Source organism: Oncorhynchus mykiss, chromosome 19 (assembly GCF_013265735.2).
Source record: "Oncorhynchus mykiss isolate Arlee chromosome 19, USDA_OmykA_1.1, whole genome shotgun sequence".
Classification (NCBI taxonomy): Eukaryota; Metazoa; Chordata; class Actinopteri; order Salmoniformes; family Salmonidae; genus Oncorhynchus; species Oncorhynchus mykiss.
Window position 1 is genome coordinate 56,776,507 of NC_048583.1, and position 19,152 is coordinate 56,795,658.

A 19,152-nucleotide genomic window follows, 5' to 3' on the forward strand; every position below is an offset into this window, starting at 1 on the left:
TAAGTCGAGCCAATAGTTGACCCAATGACCATGGGGTAAGTCGAGCCAATAGTTGACCCAATGACCATGGGGTAAGTCGAGCCAATAGTTGAGCCAATGGTCATGGGGTAAGTCGAGCCAATAGTTGACCCAAAGGCCATGAGGTAAGTCGAGCCAATAGTTGACCCAATGGCCATGGGGTAAGTCGAGCCAATAGTTGACCCAATGGCCATGGGGTAAGTCGAGCCAATAGTTGACCCAATGACCATGGGGTAAGTCGAGCCAATAGTTGACCCAATGGCCATGGGGTAAGTCGAGCCAATAGTTGACCCAATGACCATGGGGTAAGTCGAGCCAATAGTTGACCCAATGGCCATGGGGTAAGTCGAGCCAATAGTTGACCCAATGGCCATGGGGTAAGTCGAGCCAATAGTTGAGCCAATGGCCATGGGGTAAGTCGAGCCATTAGTTGACCCAATGACCATGGGGTAAGTCGAGCCAATAGTTGACCCAATGGCCATGGGGTAAGTCGAGCCAATAGTTGACCCAATGGCCATGGGGTAAGTCGTGCCAATAGTTGACCCAATGGCCATGGGGTAAGTCGAGCCAATAGTTGACCCAATGGCCATGGGGTAAGTCGAGCCAATAGTTGACCCAATGGCCATGGGGTAAGTCGAGCCAATAGTTGACCCAATGGCCATGGGGTAAGTCGAGCCAATAGTTGACCCAATAGCCATGAGGTAAGTCGAGCCAATAGTTGACCCAATGGCCATGGGGTAAGTCGAGCCAATAGTTGACCCAATGGCCATGGGGTAAGTCGAGCCAATAGTTGACCCAATGACCATGGGGTAAGTCGAGCCAATAGTTGACCCAATGGCCATGGGGTAAGTCGAGCCAATAGTTCACCCAATGACCATTGGGTAAGTCGAGCCAATAGTTGACCCAATGGCCATGGGGTAAGTCGAGCCAATAGTTGACCCAATGGCCATGGGGTAAGTCGAGCCAATAGTTGAGCCAATGGCCATGGGGTAAGTCGAGCCATTAGTTGACCCAATGACCATGGGGTAAGTCGAGCCAATAGTTGACCCAATGGCCATGGGGTAAGTCGAGCCAATAGTTGACCCAATGGCCATGGGGTAAGTCGTGCCAATAGTTGACCCAATGGCCATGGGGTAAGTCGAGCCAATAGTTGACCCAATGGCCATGGGGTAAGTCGAGCCAATAGTTGACCCAATGGCCATGGGGTAAGTCGAGCCAATAGTTGACCCAATGGCCATGGGGTAAGTCGAGCCAATAGTTGACCCAATGACCATGGGGTAAGTCGAGCCAATAGTTGACCCAATGGCCATGGGGTAAGTCGAGCCAATAGTTGACCCAATGGCCATGGGGTAAGTCGAGCCAATAGTTGACCCAATGGCCATGGGGTAAGTCGAGCCAATAGTTGACCCAATGGCCATGGGGTAAGTCGAGCCAATAGTTGACCCAATGGCCATGGGGTAAGTCGAGCCAATAGTTGACCCAATGGCCATGGGGTAAGTCGAGCCAATAGTTGACCCAATGGCCATGGGGTAAGTCGAGCCAATAGTTGACCCAATGGCCATGGGGTAAGTCGAGCCAATAGTTGAGCCAATGGCCATGGGGTAAGTCGAGCCATTAGTTGACCCAATGACCATGGGGTAAGTCGAGCCAATAGTTGACCCAATGGCCATGGGGTAAGTCGAGCCAATAGTTGACCCAATGGCCATGGGGTAAGTCGTGCCAAAAGTTGACCTAATGGCCATGGGGTAAGTCGAGCCAATAGTTGACCCAATGGCCATGGGGTAAGTCGAGCCAATAGTTGACCCAATGGCCATGGGGTAAGTCGAGCCAATAGTTGACCCAATGGCCATGGGGTAAGTCGAGCCAATAGTTGACCCAATGACCATGGGGTAAGTCGAGCCAATAGTTGACCCAATGGCCATGGGGTAAGTCGAGCCAATAGTTGACCCAATGACCATGGGGTAAGTCGAGCCAATAGTTGACCCAATGGCCATGGGGTAAGTCGAGCCAATAGTTGACCCAATGGCCATGGGGTAAGTCGAGCCAATAGTTGACCCAATGGCCATGGGGTAAGTCGAGCCAATAGTTGACCCAATGGCCATGGGGTAAGTCGAGCCAATAGTTGACCCAATGGCCATGGGGTAAGTCGAGCCAATAGTTGACCCAATGGCCATGGGGTAAGTTGAGCCAATAGTTGACCCAATGGCAAGTTTAGCAAATGTAAGTTTCCAGGTGTAATGCAAGGCATTATCGCTGGGATATGAGGTAACTGGCCTATGTTAAAAGTGTTTTAAGTGTTCGTTAGGTGGATGCTACCATGAATACGGATAATCATGGTAGCGTCCACATTCATGTACAAGTGTTTAGAAACATTCATTTGTTTTTTTTTACCATAAAAGTGACTCCAAAATGACACAATACGTTATTTACCATTCATTTCAATTGGGCACAAAATACTTTTAAAAACAACCAAAACAAACAGCAAAAGCATCCAACAAATTAGTAGTCACAACCTTGATGTAGTCATTGTGTACTATGAACATGGGACCAAATAGTTACACTTTTGACTACTTTAATACACATATTATTGAATACAGTGCCTTGCGAAAGTATTCGGCCCCCTTGAACTTTGCGACCTTTTGCCACATTTCAGGCTTCAAACATAAAGATATAAAACTGGATTTTTTTTGTGAAGAATCAACAAGTGGGACACAATCATGAAGTGGAATGACATTTATTGGATATTTAAAACTTTTTTAACAAATCAAAAACTGAAAAATTGGGCGTGCAAAATTATTCAGCCCCCTTAAGTTAATACTTTGTAGCGCCACCTTTTGCTGCGATTACAGCTGTAAGTCGCTTGGGGTATGTCTCTATCAGTTTTGCACATTGAGAGGCTGAATTTTTTTCCCATTCCTCCTTGCAAAACAGCTCGAGCTCAGTGAGGTTGGATGGAGAGCATTTGTGAACAGCAGTTTTCAATTCTTTCCACAGATTCTCGATTGGATTCAGGTCTGGACTTTGACTTGGCCATTCTAACACCTGGATATGTTTATTTTTGAACCATTCCATTGTAGATTTTGCTTTATGTTTTGGATCATTGTCTTGTTGGAAGACAAATCTCCGTCCCAGTCTCAGGTCTTTTGCAGACTCCATCAGGTTTTCTTCCAGAATGGTCCTGTATTTGGCTCCATCCATCTTCCCATCAATTTTAACCATCTTCCCTGTCCCTGCTGAAGATAAGCAGGCCCAAACCATGACGCTGCCACCACCATGTTTGACAGTGGGGATGGTGTGTTCAGCTGTGTTGCTTTTACGCCAAACATAACGTTTTGCATTGTTGCCAAAAAGTTCAATTTTGGTTTCATCTAACCAGAGCACCTTCTTCCACATGTTTGGTGTGTCTTCCAGGTGGCTTGTGGCAAACTTTAAAAGACACTTTTTATGGATATCTTTAAGAAATGGCTTTCTTCTTGCCACTCTTCCATAAAGGCCAGATTTGTGCAATATACGACTGATTGTTGTCCTATGGACAGAGTCTCCCACCTCAGCTGTAGATCTCTGTAGTTCATCCAGAGTGATCATGGGCCTCTTGGCTGCATCTCTGATCAGTCTTCTCCTTGTATGAGCTGAAAGTTTAGAGGGACGGCCAGGTCTTGGTAGATTTGCAGTGGTCTGATACTCCTTCCATTTCAATATTATCGCTTGCACAGTGCTCCTTGGGATGTTTAAAGCTTGGGAAATCTTTTTGTATCCAAATCCGGCTTTAAACTTCTTCACAACAGTATCTCGGACCTGCCTGGTGTGTTCCTTGTTCTTCATGATGCTCTCTGCGCTTTTGACGGACCTCTGAGACTATCACAGTGCAGGTGCATTTATACGGAGACTTGATTACACACAGGTGGATTGTATTTATCATCATTAGTCATTTAGGTCAACATTGGATCATTCAGAGATCCTCACTGAACTTCTGGAGAGAGCTTGCTGCACTGAAAGTAAAGGGGCTGAATAATTTTGCACGCCCAATTTTTCAGTTTTTGATTTGTTAAAAAAGTTTTAAATATCCAATAAATGTCGTTCCACTTCATGATTGTGTCCACTTGTTGTTGATTCTTCACAAAAAAATACAGTTTTATATCTTTATGTTTGAAGCCTGAAATGTGGCAAAAGGTCGCAAAGTTCAAGGGGGCCGAATACTTTCGCAAGGCACTGTATGTCCCAATACTTTCAGTCCCCTAAAATGGGGACGACGACAGTTGAAGTCAGAAGATTACATACACCTTAGCCAAATACATTTAAACTCCGTTTTTCACAATTTTTGACATTTAATTCTAGTAAAAATTCCCTGTCTTAGGTGAGTTAGGACCACCACTTTATTTTAAGAATGTGAAATGTCAGAATAATAGTAGAGAGAACGATTTATTTCAGCTGTTATTTCTTTCATCAAATTCCCAGTGGGTCAGAAGTTTACATACACTCAATTAGTATTTGGTGACATTGCCTTAATATTGTTTAACTTGGGTCAAACGTTTCGGGTAGCCTTCCACAAGCTTCCCACAATAAGTTGGGTGAATTTTGGCCCATTCCTCCTGACAGAGCTGGTGTAACTGAGTCAGGTTTGTAGGCCTCCTTGCTCGCACACACTTTTTCAGTGCCCACAAATTTCCTATAGGATTGAGGTCAGGGATTTGTGATGGAAACTCCAATACCTTGACTTTGTTGTCCTTAAGCCATTTTGCCACAACTTTGGAAGTATGGTTGGGGTCATTGTCCATTTGGAAGACCCATTTGAGACCAAGCATTAACTTCCTGACAGATGTCTTGAGATGTTGGTTGCTTCAATATATCCACATAATTTTCCTCCTCATGAAGCCATCTATTATGTGAAGTGCACCAGGCTCTCCTGCAGCAAAGCACCCCCACAACATGATGCTGACCAGAGGACATGTCTCGAAAAAGTCAGATATTTGACCCCATGTGCAGTTGCAAACTGTAGCCTGGCTTTTTTATGGCGGTTTTGGAGCAGTGGCTTCTTCCTTGCTGAGCAGCCTTTCAGGTTATATTGATGTAGGACTCGTTTTACTGTGGATATAGATACTTTTGTACCTGTTTCCTCCAGCATCTTCCTTTGCTGTTGTTCTGGGATTGATTTGCACTTTTCGCACCACAGTACGTTCATCTCTAGGAGGCAGAACGCGTCTCGTTCCTGAGCGGTATGATGGCTGCGTGGTCCCATGGTGTTTATACTTGCGTACTATTGTTTGTACAGATGTACGTGGTACCTTCAGGCGTTTGGAAACTGCTCCCAAGGATGAACCACACTTGTGGAGGTCTACAATTTTTTTCCTGAGGTCTTGGCTGATTTCTTTTGATTTTCCCATGATGTCAAGCAAAGAGGCACTGACTTTGAAGGTAGGCCTTGAAATACATCCACAGGTACACCTCCAATTGACTCATATTATGTAAATCAGAAGCTTCTAAAGCAATGACATAATTTTCTGGATTTTTCCAAGCTGTTAAAAAGGCAGTCAACTTAGTGTATGTAAACTTCTGACCCACTGGAATTGTGATACAGTAAATTATAAATGAAATAATCTGTAAACAATTGTTGGAAAAATTACATGTGTCATGCACAAAGTAGATGTCCTAACAGACTTGCCAAAACTATAGTTTGTTAACAAGAAATTTGTGGAGTGGTTGAAAAACAAGTTTTAATGACTCCAATTAAGTGAATGTAAAATTCCGAATTCAACTGTATGTACAAAAAAGTCATGTCTAAATGGTTCACCCGATATGGATGAAAACACCCTCAAATTAAAGCTGACAATATGCACTTTATCCTCATAGTCATTGTAGCATTTTAATATTTTTGGAACTGCATAGCAGGTATCTATGGAAGTGTTTATAATGTTACCTCTTCAGCATAGCAGGTATCTATGGTTGTGTGTATCATGTTACCTCATCAGCATAGCAGGTATCTATGGTTGTGTTTATCATGTTACCTCATCAGCATAGCAGGTACAGTGGGGCAAAAAAGTATTTAGTCAGCCACCAATTGTGCAAGTTCTCCCACTTATAAATATGAGAGAGGCCTATTATTTTCATCATAGGTACACTTCAACTATGACAGACAAAATGAGGAAAAAAAATGGAAACATCATGCTTTGGGGCTGTTTTTCTGCAAAGGGACCAGGACGACTGATCCGTGTAAAGGAAAGAATGAATGGGGCCATGTATCGTGAGATTTTGAGTGAAAACCTCTTTCCATCAGCAAGGGGATTGAAGATGAAACGTGGCTGGGTCTTTCAGCATGACAATGATCCCAAACACACCGCCCAACCAACGAAGGAGTGGCTTCGTAAGAAGCATTTCAAGGTCCTGGAGTGGCCTAGCCAGTCTCCAGATCTCAACCCCATAGAAAATCTTTGCAGGGAGTTGAGAGTCTGTGTTGCCCAGCAACAGCCCCAAAACATCACTGCTCTAGAGGAGATCTGCATGGAGGAATGGGCCAAAATAACAGCAACAGTGTGTGAAAACCTTGTGAAGACTTACAGAAAACGTTTGACCTCTATCATTGCCAACAAAATGTATATAGCAAAGTATTGAGATAAACTTTTGTTATTGACCAAATACTTATTTTCCACCATAATTTGCAAATAAATTCATAAAAAATCCTACAATGTGATTTTCTGGATTTTTTTTCTCATAGTTGAAGTGTACCTATGATGAAAATTACAGGCTTCATCTTTTTAAGTGGGAGAACTTGCACAATTGGTGGCTGACTAAATACTTTTTTGCCCCACTGTATCTATGGTTGTGTTTATCATGTTACCTCATCAGCATAGCAGGTATCTATGGTAGTGTTTATCATGTTACCTCATCAGCATAGCAGGTATCTATGGTAGTGTTTATCATGTTACCTCATCAGCATAGCAGGTATCTATGGTTGTGTTTATCATGTTACCTCATCAGCATAGCAGGTATCTATGGTTGTGTTTATCATGTTACCTCATCAGCATAGCAGGTATCTATGGTAGTGTTTATCATGTTACCTCATCAGCATAGCAGGTATCTATGGTAGTGTTTATCATGTTACCTCATCAGCATAGCAGGTATCTATGGTAGTGTTTATCATGTTACCTCATCAGCATAGCAGGTATCTATGGTTGTTTTTATCATGTTACCTCATCAGCATAGCAGGTATCTATGGTTGTGTTTATCATGTTACCTCATCAGCATAGCAGGTATCTATGGTAGTGTTTATCATGTTACCTCATCAGCATAGCAGGTATCTATGGTAGTGTTTATCATGTTACCTCATCAGCATAGCAGGTATCTATGGTAGTGTTTATCATGTTACCTCATCAGCATAGCAGGTATCTATGGTTGTGTTTATCATGTTACCTCATCAGCATAGCAGGTATCTATGGTAGTGTTTATCATGTTACCTCATCAGCATAGCAGGTATCTATGGTTGTGTTTATCATGTTACCTCATCAGCATAGCAGGTATCTATGGTAGTGTTTATCATGTTACCTCGTCAGCATAGCAGGTATCTATGGTTGTTTTTATCATGTTACCTCATCAGCATAGCAGGTATCTATGGTAGTGTTTATCATGTTACCTCATCAGCATAGCAGGTATCTATGGTTCTGTTTATCATGTTACCTCATCAGCATAGCAGGTATCTATGGTAGTGTTTATCATGTTACCTCATCAGCATAGCAGGTATCTATGGTTGTGTTTATCATGTTACCTCATCAGCATAGCAGGTATCTATGGTTGTTTTTATCATGTTACCTCATCAGCATAGCAGGTATCTATGGTTGTGTTTATCATGTTACCTCATCAGCATAGCAGGTATCTATGGTAGTGTTTATCATGTTACCTCATCAGCATAGCAGGTATCTATGGTTGTGTTTATCATGTTACCTCATCAGCATAGCAGGTATCTATGGTTGTGTTTATCATGTTACCTCATCAGCATAGCAGGTATCTATGGTAGTGTTTATCATGTTACCTCATCAGCATAGCAGGTATCTATGGTAGTGTTTATCATGTTACCTCATCAGCATAGCAGGTATCTATGGTAGTGTTTATCATGTTACCTCATCAGCATAGCAGGTATCTATGGTAGTGTTTATCATGTTACCTCATCAGCATAGCAGGTATCTATGGTTGTGTTTATCATGTTACCTCATCAGCATAGCAGGTATCTATGGTAGTGTTTATCATGTTACCTCATCAGCATAGCAGGTATCTATGGTAGTGTTTATCATGTTACCTCATCAGCATAGCAGGTATCTATGGTTGTGTTTATCATGTTACCTCATCAGCATAGCAGGTATCTATGGTAGTGTTTATCATGTTACCTCATCAGCATAGCAGGTATCTATGGTAGTGTTTATCATGTTACCTCATCAGCATAGCAGGTATCTATGGTTGTGTTTATCATGTTACCTCATCAGCATAGCAGGTATCTATGGTTGTGTTTATCATGTTACCTCATCAGCATAGCAGGTATCTATGGTTCTGTTTATCATGTTACCTCATCAGCATAGCAGGTATCTATGGTTGTGTTTATCATGTTACCTCATCAGCATAGCAGGTATCTATGGTTGTGTTTATCATGTTACCTCATCAGCATAGCAGGTATCTATGGTTGTGTTTATCATGTTACCTCATCAGCATAGCAGGTATCTATGGTTGTGTTTATCATGTTACCTCATCAGCATAGCAGGTATCTATGGTAGTGTTTATCATGTTACCTCATCAGCATAGCAGGTATCTATGGTTGTGTTTATCATGTTACCTCATCAGCATAGCAGGTATCTATGGTTCTGTTTATCATGTTACCTCATCAGCATAGCAGGTATCTATGGTTGTGTTTATCATGTTACCTCATCAGCATAGCAGGTATCTATGGTTGTGTTTATCATGTTACCTCATCAGCATAGCAGGTATCTATGGTTGTGTTTATCATGTTACCTCATCAGCATAGCAGGTATCTATGGTTGTGTTTATCATGTTACCTCATCAGCATAGCAGGTATCTATGGTTGTGTTTATCATGTTACCTCATCAGCATAGCAGGTATCTATGGTTGTGTTTATCATGTTACCTCATCAGCATAGCAGGTATCTATGGTTCTGTTTATCATGTTACCTCATCAGCATAGCAGGTATCTATGGTTGTGTTTATCATGTTACCTCATCAGCATAGCAGGTATCTATGGTAGTGTTTATCATGTTACCTCATCAGCATAGCAGGTATCTATGGTTGTGTTTATCATGTTACCTCATCAGCATAGCAGGTATCTATGGTTGTGTTTATCATGTTACCTCATCAGCATAGCAGGTATCTATGGTAGTGTTTATCATGTTACCTCATCAGCATAGCAGGTATCTATGGTTGTGTTTATCATGTTACCTCATCAGCATAGCAGGTATCTATGGTTGTGTTTATCATGTTACCTCATCAGCATAGCAGGTATTTATACGCTACTCCTATCCCAAACGATTCAATAAAATAAAAATATTGTTTTCGGTCTCTGTCATTCAGTTAAACCTGTATTTGATTGAACGCTGTTTCCAAGTCATTCCAATGAAATGATGTTGAACCAATGTGGAATAGAGGTCGAATTGACATCTGTTTCCAGTGGGATGTTTTCAAAATCTGTAATGTTTACACAAATTCTGATTATTTTCAGGGATACACAACATCCTGAAATATATGTAGACAACGTTGTTAGATAGAATACTATATTTCCTTTGACAGAGAGACACTGAATGTCACAAATGGCTCAATTTGGCCCACTCTGAAGGATAGTTGGTTTAGCCTCTCGTACATACCTGTGCTAAAAGGCCAAACTGTGTTTCTAATCTACTGAACACAGATTGTGCACTGGACATTACCAAGGTACAATTCCTCTGAGATTTAAAGTTGAGCTCTATCATGTAAATATAAACATAAAAATACAAATATCACGTAAATATAAACATAAATATACAAATATCATGTAAATATAAACATAAATATACAAATATCATGTAAATATAAACATAAATACATGTAAAAGGCCCTGAAGCCAATCTGCTGAATGTAAGCCAGTGGAGGCTGCTCAGGGGAGGACGGCTCAAAATAATGGCTGGAACGGAGCGAATGGAAGGGTATCAAACTCATGGAAACCATGGAGACCATGTGTTTGATGTATCTGATACCATTCCACTCATTCTAGCCGTTACCACGAGCCCGTCCTCCCCAATTAAGGTGCCACGACCTCCTGTGGTGTAAGCCTATACTTTATTGCTGCGTTTACACAGGCAGCCCAATTCTGATCGTTTGCCAATAATTGGCCTTTTGACCAATCAGATCAGCGCTTTTGCCAACAATTGGGCAAAATATCATAATTGGGCTGCTTGTATAAATGCAGTCTACACGTGAACAACAGAGCTCGATACACTAATACAATCAGATCATGAAGCCTGCCTAACGAGCAGTGACTGTGTATAGTACAGTAAGTAGATTGGCTGGTTCAAACGGTTGCTGTAGGATTCTTCAGTTCCTTGTTGTTTCCCCCCTTTAAAACACCACATTCATTAATACAGTATAGTTTCCTGCTTTCCCGCTCAGTCTCTCTCCTTTTGTCTTCATTGATAGAACTATGTGTGGTTAGTTACTGCTTCCAACAACACCTCCGGATGTTTTCGCTCATCCCACTCCTCATGGAGTGGACTGGACTCCCTCTTTGGTAGGATATGCTTGGAATCAAAAAGGCAAATTATAACGCCCTAATTGGTTTCTGTGGGATAGGTAAAACAGATTTAAATTGATTGCCATTAATTGTCTTTTGTGAGACCACATTATCTTCCACAATTCAAGGAGGCTTTAAACAAACCAATTAATTTACTTCGCTCCCCTCCTTTCCTTCCCTCTCTCTCACACTTTCTTTCGGCTCTTGTATTTCTCTCCTCTCTTTCTGTAACACCACTGTTTCTCAGGCCAGATGTATATACCTCTCTCCTCTCTTTCTGTAACACCACTGTTTCTCAGGCCAGATGTATATACCTCTCTCCTCTCTTTCTGTAACACCACTGTTTCTCAGGCCAGGTGTATATACCTCTCTCCTCTCTTTCTGTAACACCACTGTTTCTCAGGCCAGATGTAATATACCTCTCTCCTCTCTTTCGGTCATACCACCGTTTCCCACACATGCTGAGCACTTGTTGGCTGCTTTTACTTCACTTTGCGGTCCAACTCATCCCAAACCATCTCAATTTGGTTGAGGTCGGGTGATTGCGGGGGCCAGGTCATCTGATGCAGCACTCCATCACTCTCCTTTGTGCTCAAATATCCCTTGCACAGCCTGGAGGTGTGTTGGGTCATTGTCCTGATGAAAAACAAATGATAGTGGGACTAAGTGCAAACCAGATGAGATGGCGTATCGCTGCAGAATGCTGTGGTAGCCATGCTGGTTAAGTGCGCCTTGAATTCTAAATAAATCACAGACATTGTCACCAGCAAAGCACCCCCACACCATCACACTTCCTACTCAATGCTTCACGGTGGGAACCACACGGGCAGAGGTCAATCGTTCACCTACTCTGCACAGAGGTTGGAACCAAAAATCTCACATTTGGACTCATCAGACAGAGCAAAGGACAGATTTCCACCGGTCTATTGTCCATTGCTCGTGTTTCTTGGCCCAAGCAAGTCTCTTGTTCTTATTGGTGTCCTTTAGTAGTGGTGTCTTTGCAGTAATTCGACCATGAAGACCTGATTCACGCAGTCTCCTCTGAACAGATGATGTTGTGAAATGTCTGTTTACTTGAACTCTGTGAAGCATTTATTTGGGCTGCAATTTCTGAGGCTGGTAACTCTAATGAACTTATCCTCTACAGCAGAGGTAACTCTGGGTCTTCCTTTCCTGTGGCGGTCCTCATGAGAGCCAGTTTCATCATAGCGCTTGATGGTTTTTGTGACTGCACTTGAAGAAACGTTCAATATTCTTGACATTTTCCACATTGACTGACCTATTGATGGACTGTTGTTTCTCTTTGCTTATTTGAGCTGTTCTTTCCATAATATGAACATTGTCTTTTACCAAATAGGGCTATCTTCTGTATACCACCCCTTCCTTGTCACAACACAACTGATTGGCTCAAACACAGTAAGAAGGAAATAAACAAGGCACACCTGTTAATTAAAACGCATGCTAGGTGACTACCTCATGAAGAGAGAATGCCAAGAGTGTGCAAAGCGGTCATCAAGGCAAAGGGTGGCTACTTTGACGAATCTCAAAACTCAAATACATTTAGATTTGTTTAACACTTTTTTGGTTACTACATGATTCCATGTGTGTTATTTCATAGTTTGGATGTCTTCACTATTATTCTAAAATGTAAAAAATAGTAAGTAAATTCAAAAAAAGCCTTGAATGAGTAGATGTATCCAAACCTTTGACTGGTACTGTAATTCCACTTCGACTATATGAGGTATTGAGTGTAGGCCAGTGAGACGAAAATCTCAAATTATTCAATTTTAAATTCAGGCCGAAACACAACAAAATGTGGAAAAAGTTGAGGGGTGTGAACACTTTCTGTTGTCACTATGCATTTGGAAAGTATTCAGACCCCTTGACCTTTTCCACATTATGTTACAGTACAACTTTATTGTAAAATGAATTTCAAAAAGATAAATAATACTCATTAAACTAAACACAATACCCTGGAATGACAAAGCAAAAACAGATTTTTGGAAATGTTTATACAAGGTCCCACAGTTGACAGTGTATGTCACAGCAAACACCAAGCCATGAGGTTGAAGGACTGGTCCGTAGAACTTCTAGATAGGATTGTGTCGAGGCACAGATCTGGGAAAGGGTACCAAAAAAATGGAAGAAGTTCTTAAATGGAAGAAGTTTGGAACCACCAAGACTCATCCTAGAGTTGGCCACCCGGCCAAACTGAGCAACCGGGGGAGAAGGGCCTTGGTCAGGGAGGTGACCAAGAACCCGATGGGCACTCTGACAGAGCTCAAGAGTTCCTCTTTGGAGATGGGAGAACCTTCCAAAAGGATGACCATCTCTGCAGAACTCCACCAATCAGGCCTTTATGGTAGAGTGGCCAGTCAAAAGCCACTCCTCAGTAAAAGGCACATGACAGCCCACTTGGAGTTGCCAAAAGGCACCTAAAGGACTCTCAGATCATGAGAAACAAGATTTTCTGGTCTGATGAAATTAAGATCAAACTCTTTGGCATAAATGCCAAGCGTGACGTCTGGAGGAAACCTGGAACCATCCCTACGGTGAAGCATGGTGGTGAGGGGATGTTTTTCAGTGGCAGGGACTGGGAGACTAATCAGGAATGAGGGAAAGATGAACGGAGCAATGTACAAAGAGATCCTTGATGAAAACCTGCTCCAGAGCACTCAGGACTTCAGACTGGGGTTGAAGGTTCACCTTCCAACAGGACAACGACCCAAAGCACACAGTCAAGACAACGCAGGAGTGGCTAAGTCTCTGAATGTCCTTGGGTGGCCCAGCCACATCCTAGACTTGAACCCGATCAAACATCTCTGGAGAGAACTGAAAACAGCTGTGCAACATCGCTCCCCATCCAACCTGACGCTCCCCAACGCTTATCCAACCTTGAGAGGATCTGCAGAGAAGAATGGGATAAACTCCCCAAATACAGGTGTGCCAAGCTTGTTGCATCATACCCAAGAAGACTTGAGGCTGTAATCGCTGACACCGGTGCTTCAGCAAATTCCTGAGTACAGGGGCTGAATACTTACGTAAATGTGATACTTCCATCTTTATTTGTATTAGATTTGCAAAAAGTGTTTTGTTTCATCATTATGGGGTATTGTGATGTCATTATGGGGTATTGTGTGTAGATTGATGAGAAAAAACACTAACAATTTAGTCCATTTTAGAATAAGGCAGTAACGCAACAAAATGTGGATAAAGTCAAGAGGTCTGAATCCTTTCCGTATGCACTCTATGTGTACGCGACCAATCCAATTTGATGACTAAGGGTTGAAAGATCCCCTCACTTCTCAGAAAGGGAGTTTTGTGATTGTGGAAGATTTCCCTCAATTCTACTTAGTTTATGTTGACTCATCATGACCGGCACTGCACAAATACACGTACGCACGTGCACAGCCACACACACACACACACACATAAGCACACCCACGCACGCACACACACACACACACACAGCCACGCACATTACATTGTGAAAAAAGCATTTCTTACCATAAAGTAACAACAAAATGCCAACAGTAAAGCTGCCTTTCAACTTTATTTACTGTAAATTACATGTATAAAGTTCAAAGGTTTTGTAGTCTATTTCTTATTTTATGTATATTTCTTTCATATTACAATGTCGTCTTGTTGTAAAACAAGCATTTGGACCTACGTATTCATCAAGCAGCCACAGACCTCGTGTTGTTTCTATGTCAGAAAGCAGGAAGACAGAAACTTTGAGATCTAACTATCATTCTTCTCTTCATGACAGCTCCTCCTGACACCACAGCAGACCTCGTGTTGTTCCTGTGAGAAAGTAGAGAAGCTCATAGAAGATTACAGCAGCATACTGTATGAAACCCAGGGATGCATTCATGAACACAATGTTTAAACGTGTTAGAAAAAGACGTTGGTGTACCAATCAAACAAGACTTCAAATCATTAAAACTGACTGGTACCAAGGCTACTCTAACAAATGCTAAGAAGTAAGAAGAAGAATGACTTGGTGTAAATGGTAACATACCAAGTCAGACATGTGGTTCATGCCACATTCGAAGGTTGACTCTCCACTGTCATATTTCTTGTTGTGTTCTATGACCCTGGTCCTACACTCGAGCCAGATCTTCTTGCGCTTGGCTTCCTCCTCCTTGGATTTGTACTTCTTCCCTGTAAATACACACATTCTGTAAATGAGAATTAGAAGTACTTTGTTAAACTGTGCAGTGTACAAGATGTTCAGTCTCATCACTGTATTCTTCGTGTTGTATGGAAGGAAGTGTTCTGTCTACATGACGAACACAGGCTAGGATTGTTTTTCCCACAGGGGGTATTTGATTATGCCCAAATTCTTTTTCAACGTCTGGGGAGAAGGAAACATGTATTGTCTGTGTGAATTCATCTCATCATGATCATGCGACAGTCGGGTACATGCTACAATGATCAATTATGCATAAAACAAATCTAATTTTGTTTTGAGTTTTGTAGAACAAGCAATTGACACAGGCACACACCTGTGGTTTATAAGCTGTGTTTTATATGGGCTGTGTTTTATATGGGCTGTGTTTTATATGGGCTGTGTTTTATATGGGCTGTGTTTTATATGGGCTGTGTTTTATAAGCTGTGTTTTATATGGGCTGTGTTTTATATGGGCTGTGTTTTATATGGGCTGTGTTTTATAAGCGCTGTGTTTTATATGGGCTGTGTTTTATAAGCTGTGTTTTATATGGGCTGTGTTTTATAAGCTGTGTTTTATATGGGCTGTGTTTTATATGGGCTGTGTTTTATAAGCTGTGTTTTATATGGGCTGTGTTTTATAAGCTGTGTTTTATATGGGCTGTGTTTTATATGGGCTGTGTAACCAAAATGTGTGACAGTGAAGAAAAGAAATGTGTTATAAAGAAAGTAATCACATTCTATCAGGTACACAGAGGGAAAAAAGCTAACTCAATCAAAAGAGAAACTTCAGCACACTGGTAATCTTACAACAATTTAATGGATCTTATTTAACCTAGCATTATTACCATGTTTTTCTTTCCACTCTTCAAACTCTTTGTCCACATCTTGACGTTCACTTGCCATATTCACTCACAGCCACAACCAGGCAGAACAGAAGAAGCTTCAAACTGAAAAAAAAAAACATGACAAGTTATGTCCTATGTGCAACTATATTTATTAAAGCCACAATCCTAAATTGTGTATGTATGAATAGTAGATCTAAGTTCATGAGGCTTTATATTCTTCATGAATCAATGGGTAGACAGTAAACACACTCCTGGAATAAAAAAAAATACAAAAGTGGAATTAAAATGGATGTAATTCCCAACGATTTACACAAAATACTCTAATGTCAAAGTGTAAGACACATTCTAACATTTGTATTCTCCTGCTGAAAAGGTACATTTGTCTCTCAGTGTCTGTTGGAAAGCAGACAATAAGATTCTCCTGTAGAACTTTACCGTTGCTCAGCGTGATTCTGTAAAAAAAAATTATCCTTAAAAAAAATCCCCATACCTGGCCAATGACAAGCATACCCATAACCACCATGCTTGAAAATATGAAGAGTGGTACTCAGTAAAGTGTTGTATTGGATTTTCCCCAAACATAACACTTTGTATTCAGGACATGAAGTTAATTTATTTGCCACATTATTTGCAGTTAAACTTCAGTGCATTGTTGCAAACAGGATGCATGTTTCGGAATATTTTTAATTCTGTACAGGCTTCCTTCTTTTCACTCTGTCATTTAGGTTAGTGTTGTGGAGTAACTACAATGTTGTTAATCCATCCTCAGTTGTTTTCTCCTATCACAGCCATTAAACTCTGTAACTGTTTTAAAGTCACCATTGGCCTCATGGTGAAATCCCTGAGAAGTTTCCTTCTTCTCCGGCAACTGAGTTAGTAAGGATGTCTGTATCTTTGTAGTGACTTGGTGTATTGATACACCATCCAAAGTGTAATTAACAACTTCATCATGCTCAAAGGGATATTCAATGTCTGCTTCTACCAATAGATGCCCTTCTTTGCGAGGCATTGGAAAGCCTCCCTGGGTCTTTGTGGTTGAATCTGTGTTTGAAATTCACTACTCGGCTGAGTGACATCATGCAACTTAGGTGACTTGTTATGCACATTTTCACTCCTGAACTTATTTAGATTAGGCATAAAAGTGTTCAATACTTATTGACTGGGGTATTGTGTGCAGGCCGGTGACACAAAATCTCTATTTAATACATTTCAAATCCAGGCAGTAACACCACAAAATGTTTCTGAGGGCACTGTATATCATTAATTGATCTTTGTTTTATTTAAACTTGGCAAGTCAGTTAAGAACAAATTCCTATTTACAATGACAGCATACACCGGCCAAACCCAGACGATGCTGGGCCAATTGTGCACCGCCCTATGGGACTCTCAACCACGGCCGGTTGTGATACAGCCTGGGTTCTAACCAGGGTGTCTGTAGTGACGCCTCAAGCACTGAGACGCAGTGCCTTAAACTGCTGCGTCACTCGGGAGCCCACAGGGAATTGACCAAGGAACAGCTGTACATATTGAAGATTCTATCTTTAATGAAGATATTAGTATAAACGTTCCTCAGACAATATTTTCATACTCTATGAGAGAGAAAATGTAGGGTTTTCCCCTTACCTGTTCCAGAGTGCAGGAGCAAAAATACGTTTTCAAATAAGCAGTGCAGATACTCTCTAACGAAGTGAGGGATGAGGAAAGGACGTCAGAGGAAAAGTGGCGTACATGGTCAATGGAGAGGAAGCCGTATTTCTTTGCCCAATGTTATATTCTCTCATTAGCTGCCAATCTTTATTCTCATAGTTGAAACACCAGATTTGCCATGTAAACTGCCAACAGTGTATTTGGTAAATGGAATCGGATAAATATACCTAGATGCACTATGTGTGTAGGTTACTATTTACTAACACCACAAACCCTTTCTACATTTAACTCGATGTATGCGTTTTGTGTTGTGGATTATTAATCTAGCAATCAGAGTTTAGCGCACAGTAGGGTTGTACTGTACAAAACAATGAGAAAAACCTTCTGAAAAACTGTGAATCTGGAATTTTCTGCGGTAACACCCAACGGACAAAATGAAAGCTAGAAAATGGTACTGCCCACTTCCTGAAGCAGAACCATAGATATATATCATATAGAACGGCTATGGCTTAATACGCATGGCTTTCTATGAAAATAACCCTTCTATAAAAGTATTTATTCTCTGTAATGCTTTGGAGCGTGATGCCCGTGTGGTGAGATACCGTAACTCGATCCGTTGCCACCATATATGACGATACGAGCCCTTCTTTCAACGAGCGCTTGTAATTGCAGTTAATTGAGTCTTTGATTTCATAAAATATCTTTGAGGAGTAAACAGGGAAACAACAACGAGTCGCAGACAGTTCGCAATAGAACATACCAGAGGAGGGTATTGTTTACTAGGCTATCTAAATGATTGGGATCATCTGGTTCTCATGATGTGTCATCTCCATCAATCCTATTGGAATCCTATTGTTCTACCTTTTGTTCTATTGGAAATCAAAAGTCATCCGATTGGATCATATAGATTTTTTTATCCGTTTTGTAGGATTTTGTCACCCCAATCAGAATCCTAATACCGGTATTGCTATGTCCTTACTAAAAGGGTGAATAAAGGAATATAGAATGGTTTCATTTTCAATTAAGGCACAATGAAGATTTAATGTGTGTTTTTATACATTCTGTATCTCTGTATTACAGCAAGTCTGATAAAGATTATTGCCAACTGAAAGTGTGACTTCTTTCCCTAATGATTTCCTAAGGCTGAGGTATTTTGTCAGATATCTGTTATTCCATACCAAGGCTAGATGAGGCTGAATGGCAAGTTGGCAACTAATTCATCTCATTGGTACATGACTGTTCAGTCTGTTCAATCTAATTCATCTCATTGGTACATGACTATTCAGTCTGTTTAATCTAATTTATCTCATTGGTACATGACTATTCAGTCTGTTTAATCTAATTCATCTCATTGGTACGTGACTATTCAGTCTGTTCAATCTAATTCATCTCATTGGTACATGACTGTTCAGTCTGTTTAATCTAATTCATCTCATTGGTACGTGACTATTCAGTCTGTTTAATCTAATTCATCTCATTGGTACATGACTGTTCAGTCTGTTCAATCTAATTAATCTCATTGGTACATGACTGTTCAGTCTGTTCAATCTAATGAATCTCATTGGTACATGACTGTTCAGTCTGTTCAATCTAATTAATCTCATTGGTACATGACTGTTCAGTCTGTTCAATCTAATGAATCTCATTGGTACATGACTGTTCAGTCTGTTCAATCTAATTAATCTCATTGGTACATGACTATTCAGTCTGTTCAAT

The 19,152-nt window shown here is 41.0% G+C and overlaps 1 protein-coding gene across 1 annotated transcript; it reads right to left on the minus strand.

Moving 5' to 3' along the window:
- Window positions 1-14,304: 14,304 nt before the first annotated feature.
- LOC110498158 (cathepsin K) lies at window positions 14,305-17,895 on the minus strand. Its single transcript, XM_021574769.2, has 4 exons — window positions 17,413-17,895; window positions 15,790-15,891; window positions 14,792-14,934; window positions 14,305-14,574 (listed from the first exon to the last, which is right to left on the minus strand). Exons 2-4 carry the CDS (start codon window positions 15,845-15,847, stop codon window positions 14,512-14,514), a joined length of 264 nt encoding a protein of 87 aa, XP_021430444.1. The 5' UTR covers window positions 15,848-15,891; window positions 17,413-17,895; the 3' UTR covers window positions 14,305-14,511.
- Between the last annotated feature and the right edge of the window lie 1,257 nt (window positions 17,896-19,152).